This window comes from Magallana gigas, chromosome 3 (genome assembly GCF_963853765.1).
Source record: "Magallana gigas chromosome 3, xbMagGiga1.1, whole genome shotgun sequence".
In the NCBI taxonomy this organism is placed as follows: Eukaryota; Metazoa; Mollusca; class Bivalvia; order Ostreida; family Ostreidae; genus Magallana; species Magallana gigas.
In genome coordinates, this window is record NC_088855.1 from 11,367,065 (window position 1) to 11,380,355 (window position 13,291).

The 13,291-nt window shown below is 31.3% G+C and overlaps 1 protein-coding gene across 1 annotated transcript; it reads left to right on the forward strand.

The window, feature by feature from the left end:
* Positions 1-2,837: 2,837 nt before the first annotated feature.
* Positions 2,838-12,610, forward strand: LOC136273298 (sodium/hydrogen exchanger 8-like). The gene is made up of 11 exons (XM_066077704.1): positions 2,838-3,073; positions 3,494-3,632; positions 3,985-4,090; positions 5,322-5,438; positions 6,131-6,213; positions 6,464-6,575; positions 7,245-7,387; positions 8,077-8,145; positions 8,773-8,802; positions 9,918-10,061; positions 10,350-12,610. Exons 1-11 carry the CDS (start codon positions 2,838-2,840, stop codon positions 10,491-10,493), a joined length of 1,323 nt encoding a protein of 440 aa, XP_065933776.1. The 3' UTR covers positions 10,494-12,610.
* Positions 12,611-13,291: the final 681 nt, after the last annotated feature.

Below are 13,291 nucleotides of genomic sequence, written 5' to 3' on the forward strand. Positions count from 1 at the left end.
ATCTCTTGATTTAAAAAATGTGAAGGGGAGAGAATCTTTTTAAAAAGAGAAATTTCAGCTTTTTGTATACAGTCAAGCTAAATACTAGTACATTGTAGCAAGACTTCCCAAAAGATGAGATAGTAAGACATCCAAAGAAGAGTGGTTAAATACTGAATCTTCCATCTGGAGGAGTAGCTATACAGTGAGACTTCCCCATAGAAGAATCACTCCGTATACATGCAGTGTATAGCCATGCAGTCTTCCAGGGTAAACAAAGACAAAAAAGAGAGGTTCATTGTTTAATATTTATTTGTCTATGATAATTGAACATAATCACATGATTCTTTTCTCCACCACTGGCCTGATTATGTTAATTCTGTTTTACAGTCCCATTGCTTCTATCAATAAAACAATAGCATTAAAACCAAGGAAATATTGTGAATTAAAACGAAAATAATTCCATAAAGATTTCATTTTCAATTAAAAACATTTTGACAATTAGAAAGAAATGCTATTTTCATGAATATACTGTCATTTTAATGACATTGCAGTAACATTTTTTACCGAGTTTATTTAAAATATGAAAAGCATTAACTTTGTTATACAATGCAATACAATAAGATAATGCTTCATTACCCATCTAGGACAAAATTCTCTTTCTCTTCACGACAGAATATGTCCTTTTTTTTCCCCAAAAATTGAAAATTTAATTGGTTATTAAGGAATTTTTAAAATTTGTAAACTCCAATTCATGCTTAGCTCTTTATAATAACTGGTGTATATTTGATGTTTTCGCAAGGAGATCCTCACAGTAACATTCAATATATCAAAATACTGGAGACTGAAGAATTTCATTTTAATTAGAATTTAACTGATGATTCAAAAAGACATACAATTAAGAAATTAAAGTACTAAGCATAAATCTGATATTTCTTTTAAGTTACTTTTAATGTTTTAATCATTAAATGAGTTTACTTGATTGCAGTACATGTGTATGTAAAAACAAGACAAACGAAAAACAGAGTTTATGAATGAAAATTTTTCAAGTTCAATAAAAATTGGAGCACATGAAATATTGTTGAGCAATTAAATGTTAACAAAAATCACACCATATCTGAATAAATTCAATACATTCAACATCCATCAGTGATATATGGTGGGAAAGGATATGAAGATATTGCTGAGACATAAAATGCATTGTTAATATCACAATGGATGAATCAAATAATGTAATAAATAGGAAAGGTAAATATCTTTCCCTCAAAGAAAAGATATTAAAAATATTAAACCTTATGATCAAATAATATTATTGAAAAAAAAAAATAAATAAAAAATAATTGAAATAAGTATGTACCTGTGCTGTATTGTCATGATTTTTCACATAAATATGTAATTAAACTGACTGAATTTGGTCACACAGATTGTCAGGAAATATTTGACACTTATTTACATGTAATGCTTTTGTGTCATAAAATGTTACATGCTACAATATAAGCTTTAAAATGATATTTTAATAATTTGTAATGTGATAAGGTAAATATGGAAAATATTTTAAACCCTTATTTTTAATACCCTATTTAGATAACTAAACATTATATAAATACACACATTTACATGTCTATACACTCAAATGTATTTGGATACTGGCATACAATTCATTAGTCTTTAACAAGAGTTTTTCTTTCAATATAACACGAAAGGCCCAGATATTATCTAAGCCACTGGATTATAATAGATAAAATTCTAAAGCCTGATGATTTTGTGAATGATATCGTTGATATCATGACAACAACAAGGCTATTTTGCTATCATTAAAATCATTTTTGGCACACAAGTGTGATATATTAATTGGTGGGTGGCTGCCAAAAGGGTACCCTCATTGTACGGATAACTCCTCCGAATGTTTTCAAGATAGGAAGTTGTTCTTTTGCAGGTTTATTGTACATATATCAGAGGTGTGCAGATTACTATGATTTTGATTTCTGATATTTAACGGAAAAAATACCAGCTTTTGAACTAAGTCATTTTTTTGCAAAATATTGCATTTTGGGTACCTTCATTGTACGGATAAGTCCTCCGAAAGTTTTCAAGATACGAAGTTGTTCTTTTGCAGAGTAATTGTACATATATCAGAGGTTTGCAAATTGCTAGAATTTTGATTTCCGATAATTTGTGAAAAAAAACCCAGCTTTTGAACTTTAAAGTCATTTTTTGGCAAAATATTGCATCTAGGGTACTCCATTTCACTGGATACGGGTTGACCTGGATTATGGATACAGTTCACATAAATGAAAACCCGGTTTGATGTCACATTGACAGCTTTTCACTTGTTTTAGGATTTTGATATCTGATAATTAATGGAAAAAAAACAACTACCCTATAGGCAAAATATTGCCTATAGGGTAGTCGATTTCATTGGATATGGTAGGTAGTGTTTATCAATTCAGGGTTGACATGGATTATGGATACAGTTCACATAAAAGAAAATTCGGTTTGCTGTCACATTGACTGCTTTTTACTTGTTTTTACTGGATCAGTAATAATTTAAAATACTGATCTATATATTTAATATATCTTAAAATAAGACATAGTCAAATTACAATGCATGCTATGACCCAACATTTGACTCCTGTAAAATGGGTAAACCTCAAATATTTCATTATTGGAGGCTGTCAGGTATATTTATTACAGACATTTTTACAGTCACGAAGGTTTGGGGATAGAGAACACACAAGTCATTTTAAAAAATTCGTAAGTCATTGTAAACTAGGGGAGATTATATAACCTGTTCAATAGTCTAAATATCTACGATGTAACTCTGTGACAGTAAATATTGATTATATTGCACCAGCTTGATGAAGTATGAAGGTCGTATTCAGCAGAAAGATGAGAGATTTTACATTCTATTGCAGGCAGAGGTAGTTTACAAGTTGAGCTGGATTGAATCCTTGGCCTTTGGCTCGCTGATATCAGCCGTGGACCCTGTGGCTACTCTAGCCATTTTCCATGCCTTAGATGTGGATCCTATTCTCTACATGTTGGTGTTTGGGGAGAGTGTGTTGAATGATGCAGTGTCCATTGTACTAACTACGTAGGTATCGTGAGGACATATACAGATGTATATGTCACTAATTGTTAAAAGCATTAAAGTATGATATTGAAAGCAATTTGATTCTTAGGATGATGTTGTAAATTAGTTATCTTTACGTTTACAATTTACTTGTGCATGTTCATTTTGGAAAATTTAGACATTAATGTTGTAACAATTCAGCAAACTTAGACTTGATCCTGCTTATTGATAAACTTGAGAATAGCAAGGAATTTTGATATCTTGGATATCATACTGTGTAGTTTTAAATGCTATAAAAGTACCAATTACAGCATGTTTGCAACAAAGATTAAATTACATGTATTTTAACCTCGGCCCCTAGCATGCTATAAACTTTAAACTGTATGCTTTGGTTAACACAGTGACCCCTTTAATATACATGTATCTTGCATGTTCTTTCAGTACTGTGTTAGAGTATGCAGACCCTTCTGTACAGATCACTAGTAAAACTCAGGCAGTGTTCTCAGCAGTAGGCCGATTTCTGGTCATGTTCTTTGGCTCAGCAGCCATTGGAGTCGTGTGTGGGTTAATCAGTGCATTAGTATCCTTTGATTTTGATTGATAGTGAAGTTTTTTAGGTAGAATGTGTATATATATATATGTTATGAAATGAGGAATGGGTATTGCTTCTTTTTTTTTAGCCGCTGAAATTCCCTTCTTAAAATACAGATGCATGTAACATGTATGATATATTTATTATGCATAAAAGTGTTCCTATAATATTGGTATATTGAACAAGGTTCAGAATGCAAATTTAGGAATTCAATTTAGTTTTTCAAACTGAACTTGACATTTTCTATTCTGCAATAATATGAGAGATATATACAATAGTATTGCAACTAATTAATTTTCTCTTGATATTATCTTTGTTTGTATTCCTTGATTAAATTAAGCTTTTAAAATATGTAGATTTAAGGAAAACTCCCTCACTGGAGTTTGGACTTATGTTGACATTTTCATATTTGCCATATGCTTTAGCAGAAGGAATCCATTTATCAGGTGAGATGACTAATACCTCTATAATAATTTCCTTAAATCAAACATTTTTGTCATTAAAAATATGGTACAGAAGAAAGGAAAATACACTGTAAAGAGACACCATATGACTGGTTACTAAATACATGAATACCAGTTTATTGCACGGGCACCTGATGTTATAATTTTTTGTCATCATAAGAATAAATATTCTTTACCTAATAATACATGGTTGTTATTAGGAATAGGGTATATATGTTTATTTTGACAAAATGTTATAACATCAGGTGCCTGTCGTTTAATGTAAACAGTGGGTACACATTTATTCAGTGCACTGTAGGTTGAAGGGTGTTATTTACTCAGGGTTTGAGTTCTCAAATTCCGATTGTTAAAAAGTTCAATGTAATGAGTAAAATTTGTTCTAAACACAAAAAGTATTTATGAAATAAATTATTATTGACAAAACATTCAATAGTTTTACCTTATCATGGAATTATGCTCAAACAAAAATTGACTTTTAGCCAAACAGACGAAATTCGGACTAAATTTTGCAGATTTTGTTTTCTGCTAAAAGATTTGTGGCATTAGTCTAATATTAAAAGTTAGGATTTTATATTTAAGTCTACGTAATTTTGCATATTTTCCGTTGGTTTTACCTCACTTATTCATTAAAATAATCTTATGGCACGAATAATAAAAATATTGAAAAATGCTTAAAAACGATAAAAGACATCATATCTCAAAATTTTGATCATTGACCTCATATAAATTTTATGCCAACAGAATAAGGTTAATATAAGTAGTTCAATATCATAAATGTTTTCGTATTATCATCATTCAATTTTTTGTAAAATTGAATCAAAAATGGGTAGGGATTTGAAAACTGATAGAGGAAATTCGGACTGAATTATTTTTTGAAATTGATGCTGAAATCTTAATGTTGTGTACTTATTTAGTGCCACTACCATTCATAAACTGTATCTTATTTTTTTAAGTGTTTAATTATTTGTAATATTTTTGTAATTAAGAAAATCTCAATCGTAGTGTAAAATTTTATGGGATTTTTCTTGGTTTTTCAATAAATATTCAATGGCCATTAACTCAAAAAGTAGGTCATTGGCCTACTTTTCTGAAAGTGAAAAATAACAATACAAGCAAAGGTCTATAACACACAATAGATGGTTTTTCATTATCATCAGTGGATTTTTTTTTCATTCTGAGTAAACGTCATCCTTAAGTGTAATTTATTTTTCAGGTATTATGGCCATATTGTTTTGTGGCATCGTGATGTCTCATTATACTCACCCCAATCTGTCCCCGGTGACACAGATTACTACTCAGCAGACATTCAGGACTATAGCCTTTATAGCAGGTATTTAGAACTTATCTACACCAAGTTTGTGAGACAGGCTGCTTTGACTAGCTATCTTTGCACAATTCTCATAAAATTTATATCAATATTAGACTATCAGAACCATAACTTTAAATAAATATGTTTGATCAAGCTATGTTTGCTTAATGAGTTTACTTAGGTAAACTTTGTACATATAAACAAAAATAATGCATTGTGATTTAGACACAAGAAATATACAAATCATACATCGTCACAAAGACTTTAAAACAAGTACTGATATAGGAATCAATCTTTAGTTTAATATCTAAGTCATGAAGCTACTATTAAATCCATTCAAGACATGCTATAGGTTATTAAATTAAGTACAATGATACTGGTAAATTGAACATAAATATTTATTATTCTCTTCACCAAAGATTTATTTTGATTGAAATCATGCATGCAAATGTGTAATATACCAGTCAACACAAATTCACTGCAAAGTTGTAGAAATACTTGGACATTGTATTTCAAAAGTGCTTTGGTTGCTTGCTATGCTAATGCACAATTTTTATTGTATTATTCACCCTTGGAAAATAATTCAATAAAAGAAGGTGTGTGTAATTTATACATGTACATGTAGTCTCCTTTTTCATGTTGCCCGTTGTGCATTAGGATCAAATTCCATGTAGGGTTTCGGTACCTTGGTAATGAATGACTTTTTGTTCCAGAAACCTGCGTGTTTGCCTATCTAGGCTTAGCCCTTTTCAGCTTTAGATTGATGGTTAAACCTGCTTTTGTGATATGGAGCATTGTAAGTTTGATATATTCACATCTTAATATTCCCTACCTACGTGTATATGTATTTAACCTATATGTATATCTGAAATTCCTTTCCTGTAAACTCTAAATTAAATTTCTTATGTAAAGACTTGCCTTTATTTATTGCAAGTATCTAATGGTACCCTGGAACATTTGATTACAATTAGATAAGTGTATATGCCACATTTTCTTTTACCCTGGTTATTGGTGATTTTGTTGATGTAAAATTGGATCTGTTTTAGGCTTTGGTACTAATTGGAAGAGCTTTCAACATATTTCCTCTTTCATTAATCATGAACTACTTCAGAGAACACAGAATCTCAAGGAAGAATCAATTTATCATGTGGTTTAGTGGTAAGTATTGTGTAATGTTCATAAAAGCATTATTGTTAAATGTACCGGTACTTGTTACATGTAAGACTATAAGCATACACTATGAATTATTTTAAACAACTATGTAGCTGATCAAACGTACAGTTTTGTGTGTTGATGTTTTAACCTTTACTATAAATTTATGTTGTTCTGAACTTTTTTATGCAGTGCTATTGCATTTACCCTTAGTTTTCACATTCGGAAATAATGTTGATATTTTTACCTGTACTTTGGGTTAACATGTTACATGTACTGTTGACTTTGCCCTGAGTTTTCACATAATTATTTTGATATCTTACACCTAATCTGTACTGTAGGTATATTGCCTTTTGCTGAAGTCTTCACATAATCATGTTGATATTTTGACCTGTACTATAGGTTTACATGGGGTTTTTGCCTTTGCCCTAAGTATACACAAATGTTGAATGTTTTGACATTTACTGTAGGTTGCACAGGATTATTGCCTTTGCCCTGAGTCTACACATAATTTGATATTTTGACCTGTACTGGAAGTTTATGAGGTGCTATTGCCTTTGCCCTGAGTCTAAACATATTTTGATGTTTTGACATGTACTGTAGGTTTATGTGGTGCTATTGCCCTCGCCCTGAGTCTACACTACATGTATTTTGATATTTTGGCTTGTACTGTAGGTTTACGTGGTGCTATTGCCTTCTCCCTGAGTCTTCACCTTGAGTTTGAGCAGGAGAAGAGATATGTTCTAGTTACAGCAACTCTGATCATTGTACTGTTCACAGTTATCTTCCTTGGAGGCATGACACTGCCAATCATGAAGGTAACAACGACAGATAAGCTACTGTAAACCAACTTTTATTTGTGTAATTTAAAAGAAATATTTGCAAGGTTCCCAAGAACCATTTTTGCAAACATTTCCTGTTGTGAAACAGCCTTTGTCGTATGGGTGTAATAATAACACGTATGTGGATAAAGCTTTGATTGGGAAAATAGTCATCACGAAGCAGTTTTGTTGTTTATAAAAGTTGATTTACAGTATCTGTATTTGAATAAAAATCTTATAGCTAAATAAACTTTTCAATTTATTATTGCTTGAAGGGTATAAACACACAAGAAATGATTTTACACCTAATTTCTGTTTTCAGTCTTTCAATATCACATGCAGTTTCAATGTGTTAATGCTTTTCACACATCAAACACTCAGGAAAACTGCATAGAGAGATTTGAAAATTTGTTGACACAGTGACTACCTGTCATGTAGCATTGTGTTGTAGATTTCCAGACATAGGATGTATTTTAGCATCATTATATATTTACAATAAATTCTTAGGGAAGAGCATCAACAATTCATTCAGCAGCATGCATTTACAGTTGTTAAGAGCATGAATCATACTCAATAAACGATAATGAATGGTTCATTCTACTTGCTATAGTCAAATAGTGACATGTATGTGAATTTGTTTGAATGAAGCGAAGTTGATAATTGCATTAAATATTTGTTCTTTTTAGTGTCTAGAAACCAAGAAAAAGAAGAAGAAATCCGATAAGGAGGTGTCCCTGAGTAAAACCAAGGAAATGGTAAGATTCTATAGAAATGTAAGAAAACAAGTGATATAAAGGATTTGACAACGAAATGCACAGATATTGTCATAAGAAAATAATATTATACTATACATACATGTACATACAATTCAAGCTGTAACATTATTTTTGCAAAATTTCTACTATAACATAGAGATACATGACTTTAAAAAAAGAAGATCATACAATTTTACTGGTAGAGATGGTGGATGTTATACCAGCCAAAAAATTAATGTATTGGTCTTGAGGCCAGAAATGTCAAAACATTTTAATTGGAAGATTTGCAAAGGTGAATAACTCAATGTCCATGATTTGATTAAAAATTTAGATATCCCCCTTTTCATTAATGCAATAAAATAATCATTAAATTAATTCAATCTTAGAACCAATACATTAATGTTTTTCGTCTTATGATTAATTTGATGATATAAAGACAAGATTGATGAGTTAACCTGTAAAGCAATTTGCAAGAGTCTGGTTTACAGCATTCACATTATTCCTTGGATCATCTGGAAATGTTGAGTTATCATAAAAATAAACATGAAAGGAAAATTTCAGGTAGAAATTCTCCTGTCTTAGTTAAAAACCTTAAATGTTTTTTGTCAATAAAACTTTGTTCTCTAGCCCCCTATCCCACATGTACCATTCCAAGGGGTAAGTCTTTGCATATGCAGCTGTACCTGGAGAATGATAAATTACTCAGAGAATGGTCACTATAGGTTTAAATACCAAAAAGTACATGTATTATAACATCATCGTGGTGCCAGCACATGGGTTGGTTTATGACGCTAATACTGATACGGTGAATCTTACAAAGATATGTGTCATGATACCACCACCTCTACATGCTTTCATCTTAATTACCTTCTTGCAGAAAAAATAATACAAACCAGTTCTTTATTTTAACACACACAAATGCGTGTTTACTATTCTACATTAATTCTTACCCTTTTTCATGGGCCCAACATCAAAACAATACTAAGCAATACGTACACTACCATACGATGATATATAAAATTAATATGGCCTGTTTGAGAGGGTAACATTTCTTCCAAACAGGCTCTTTTTTCTTATTATGCTGAATGTCTTAATTTTAAAGAAAACTTCACTGATTTTATATAGGAATGACGTGACCTCTACGGCGAACCGTACGTGCATAATTTGCACCCATATTACAATATACAATGTACCTTATCTGAGCTTGTATAGGTGCTTGAATGAATGAAATAGTTTTGTGATTTAACAGATTTTTTGTCTTACTTGTACGAAAATGATACTGTAAATGTATTCCTCAGATACTGGAAACTCCACTCTCATCCTTCAGAAGCATTCTATTTATGCATGGCTCATTGAGTATTCTTAAATTACATGAATATAATAGTAATGTGTCTATATGTTTACTCTTTGCCAATAATAGTGAATTTCACTGTACACTTTACAGAGAGAAAAAAAATAAAATTCAATGACAAAAAGAATTGATTATCATATTTTCAAAAACAAAATCTTAATGGAAAGTAAATTGCATACTTGTGTAAATGCTTTCACACAATATAGATTCAAGGGCTTCAAAGTACACAAACATGTTACAGTACCATTAGCACTAGAAGATGCTTTATAAAGTTCATGAATGCCATCATATCTTGCACAACTTACATACTTAATTTATACTGGTGGACCATTCATTTTCACCTTTCATCAAGCAAGCATGTATGAATAGATAATGTAGAAGTAGTAGACCATCACTATATAGTATACACTGTGTGTGACAGGGTGAGACTGTGGACACGGACCATCTATCTGAGCTCACGGAGGAGGAGTATGAAGTGGGATATATCCGCTCTCACCAGAAGGGCTTCCCCCGCATTGACACCAAATACCTGATTCCTTTCTTCACTCGTAGATTTACCAAACAGGTAAGTTTGACTGTGTAAGAGTCAAGGAAATATCAGACTTTAAAAAACCAATATTCTTCTGTTGTTTTCATGATCAGCTTCAGTTTGCTCTCAAGGTTTGTTTTTCCTTTAAATAAGTTAGCACAGCTGTTTTGGTATTGTTTTAATATTCAGCTGTATAAAATTAATGAAGAAATTTGTATTGAAATATGTGTTTTAAATTACTATGAAATTTTTTCAATCTTCAAAGATTAGTCAAAGAAAGCTGCATTTATGATAATTTTTGTTATATTTGTGTGCCGTTAACAGGAAGTGAAAGAGGGGAGGACCCAGATCAACCACTTGGCCACCCAGTGGTACCAGGATGTTCGGGCGGTTCCTTCTGAATCAGACTCAGAGGATGAAGCAGAGACTAGTCTCATTAACCACACAGCAGAAGTCAATCATCACTGAATGTGCAGTCTTGTATATTGAGGGTCAACCATCTCTGAAGAAATCTGGAAGTTAATTTTCATCTCTTCCATCACTTACCTGAAGCCATCAATACACATAAGCAAACTTTGTCATGCTGATCCATTATGTGACAGAATGTACCGGTACATGTAACTGCTTTGGTGGTTTCCATTTATTCCTTGTATACAATGTACAATGTTACAGATACACTGTACGATGACCAACCAGAACAGACTGTTGAAACTGTTCTGTTCAACACAAAAAGATGAACATGATGACAAGAGTCAAAGTCTACAAATCCATTTCCTTTGCGAAATATTCAATGTATATGTGCACATTCTGCTTGGTATACCAAATGATGGTTGATAATTAGAATTTACATGTATGAGAAACATATATCATGTGAATTTGTTGGATAAAATTTATATGAAATTTGCTCAAATTCATTATTGTGTGTGCAGGATTGAGGACTATCAATGTAAAAACTCTATTGATATTGATCTCAGAAGAAAAGTATTTATCTTATTTTTTGTTTAATACAAAAGAGAAAAGAGAACTCTTTGGGCTATATACATGTATGTACATGTATATTCATTACCATGGTATTTACATGTTCATAATGTAACCTTGTTCTCAATAGAGTTTTTTAAGACTTTTTAAAAACATTTATTAGTTGATATTTAGAATATAAGCTTTCATATTTTACATGGGTTCTGCTTTGAAAATCAAAATAATTTACAATAATATTATAGATTTTTATTTTTTATTTAAATTATTTCCATGGTTTTTTTTTCTGGTAGTAGTATTATTTAGTTACTTCTTTATATCCTTTGTGGTACTTGTGTAATTGATTGTTTATAACAGTAACATTGGGCAAACATTCAAGAAATGTTTCGATATGAAAAGCTTTTCATGGAACAGTTTCTTTTTCTTGCAGCTATGTTTACTTAAATATGTGATATTTATTAACTTTCTGTATCAGAAAGTTACGTGATTGAGCAGCATGTGATGTCACAATACTGCATTATAAGTTAAATTATTCATTTTCATATCTCTAACTTATGTACTTAAAGTATTATCATTGACTGTTTGCCTAAATGTGGTCAAGCCAGTAAAAATGGAATGGATATAATGATAATGATACGATATATTATTAAATTATTGTATTGTAAAAAATTGTTTTAACATGATTTTAATTGGTAAGCATATCATTTTATGAGAGTTCGGAGACAATGTATATTTAATCAGTGCTTTGCTCTATAGCAATTTAATATGATTATATTTGAAGGATTTTTTTTCTTTTGGATTAGCTATCACTATACTTTCTTTGACTATAGATAAGTTTTTCTAGTTCTGTGGAATCATTTGATTTGATGTTCTACTCTTAGGCATGTACTAAAATCTACTGCTTTGTGGGTCATAATTTCATGGGTGTATACAATTATGTACATGTCTCTGTTGAACGGTAGATGGTAACAGATCTTTAATAATCGTAATACATACAAAACTAACTTACGATTATGCAAATGATTGATGTGAAAAGCATTAACATAACATTTGGTTGGGAACCTTACATGAACCGTACCGTAACAAATATATAGGTTATCCATGAAATCCAAAATCATTTAGCTACCATAAACAGTGATGATGACTGTTTCTTTTGTGTGCAAATTGACATGTAGCTTTGAGTTTTTCAATAGTACAATTGTACAGTATAACCACACTTTCAGATGATTAAGTCTTTAAATTTTGATAAGTTATTTATTTATATAGCTTATTTTGAAGGTTTTATGAAAATCAGGCACTTGGTGTCCCAATGCCAACATATGAGAACTTTGCCATAACAACCATAGTATCTGATATCTTAATCCATTTCAATGTCATGTGTAGTAACTAAGTTATATTTATTACACATGCACCAGTAGTAAGACTAGTGCTTGATGGGTTATTGTTGAGGTTGATTTCAAGAATTCAAAATGTGTTCGTTAGATGTATTTTGTTCACATATATAGTGTGTCATTCTATTACAGCTAGTGCTGTCAAATCTTTTTCAATTATCTGTATGAAAGTTTTCAAAACAAAATTGCAGAGAAATGCCAATAAAAATTTTAATCATCTTTTCGTTTTCTCCAGAGCAGTTAACACTTATTATAATAGAAGAGAATTGCAGGCTTACTCCATATGAGATCAAATTCAAAAAGTCCAAGTTTTTGATTGAAAATGCAGGTCATTGAAGTCATCATTCATGAATATGCCCACGAAATGGATTATGCTCACATTAAGCTGGACTTAATTTACCAAGAACTGCCTGTGAAAGACTGACATCTCTGGCAAGGCTTCTCTTGAAAAAATGCCAAATTGGTGGTGTATGTGGCCTTGACCTTGTTCAGTGACCTCAGATCAGGGTCATGACAAGGCCAATGAGCAATCGATCATCTCATGTTTTCAGAAAGTCATAAACTGTACATGGATGGCATGCTTTTGGTCAGAGGAATGGTTAGACGGATGGGAATAATGAATCCATCATAGCTTCCTCCTCAACCTGTCTTCTATGCAGGACATCATTTTATTTTAATCATAAAATCCCCTAAAATTGAAAAACACACACGTAAAAGGAAGAAAAGATTATCCAATCAAAATGTCGATTAGGTCTCTTTTTTTACATACTGACTAAAGTGTACATATCTTTAGAAAAATTCATGCAGTAAATTCTTGAAGCATGTCAAGACAAAATCATGTCTACAGACAAAATACCAATACTTTATGTTTTATCAATTTACAGTGTGTTTCTCCTCCAA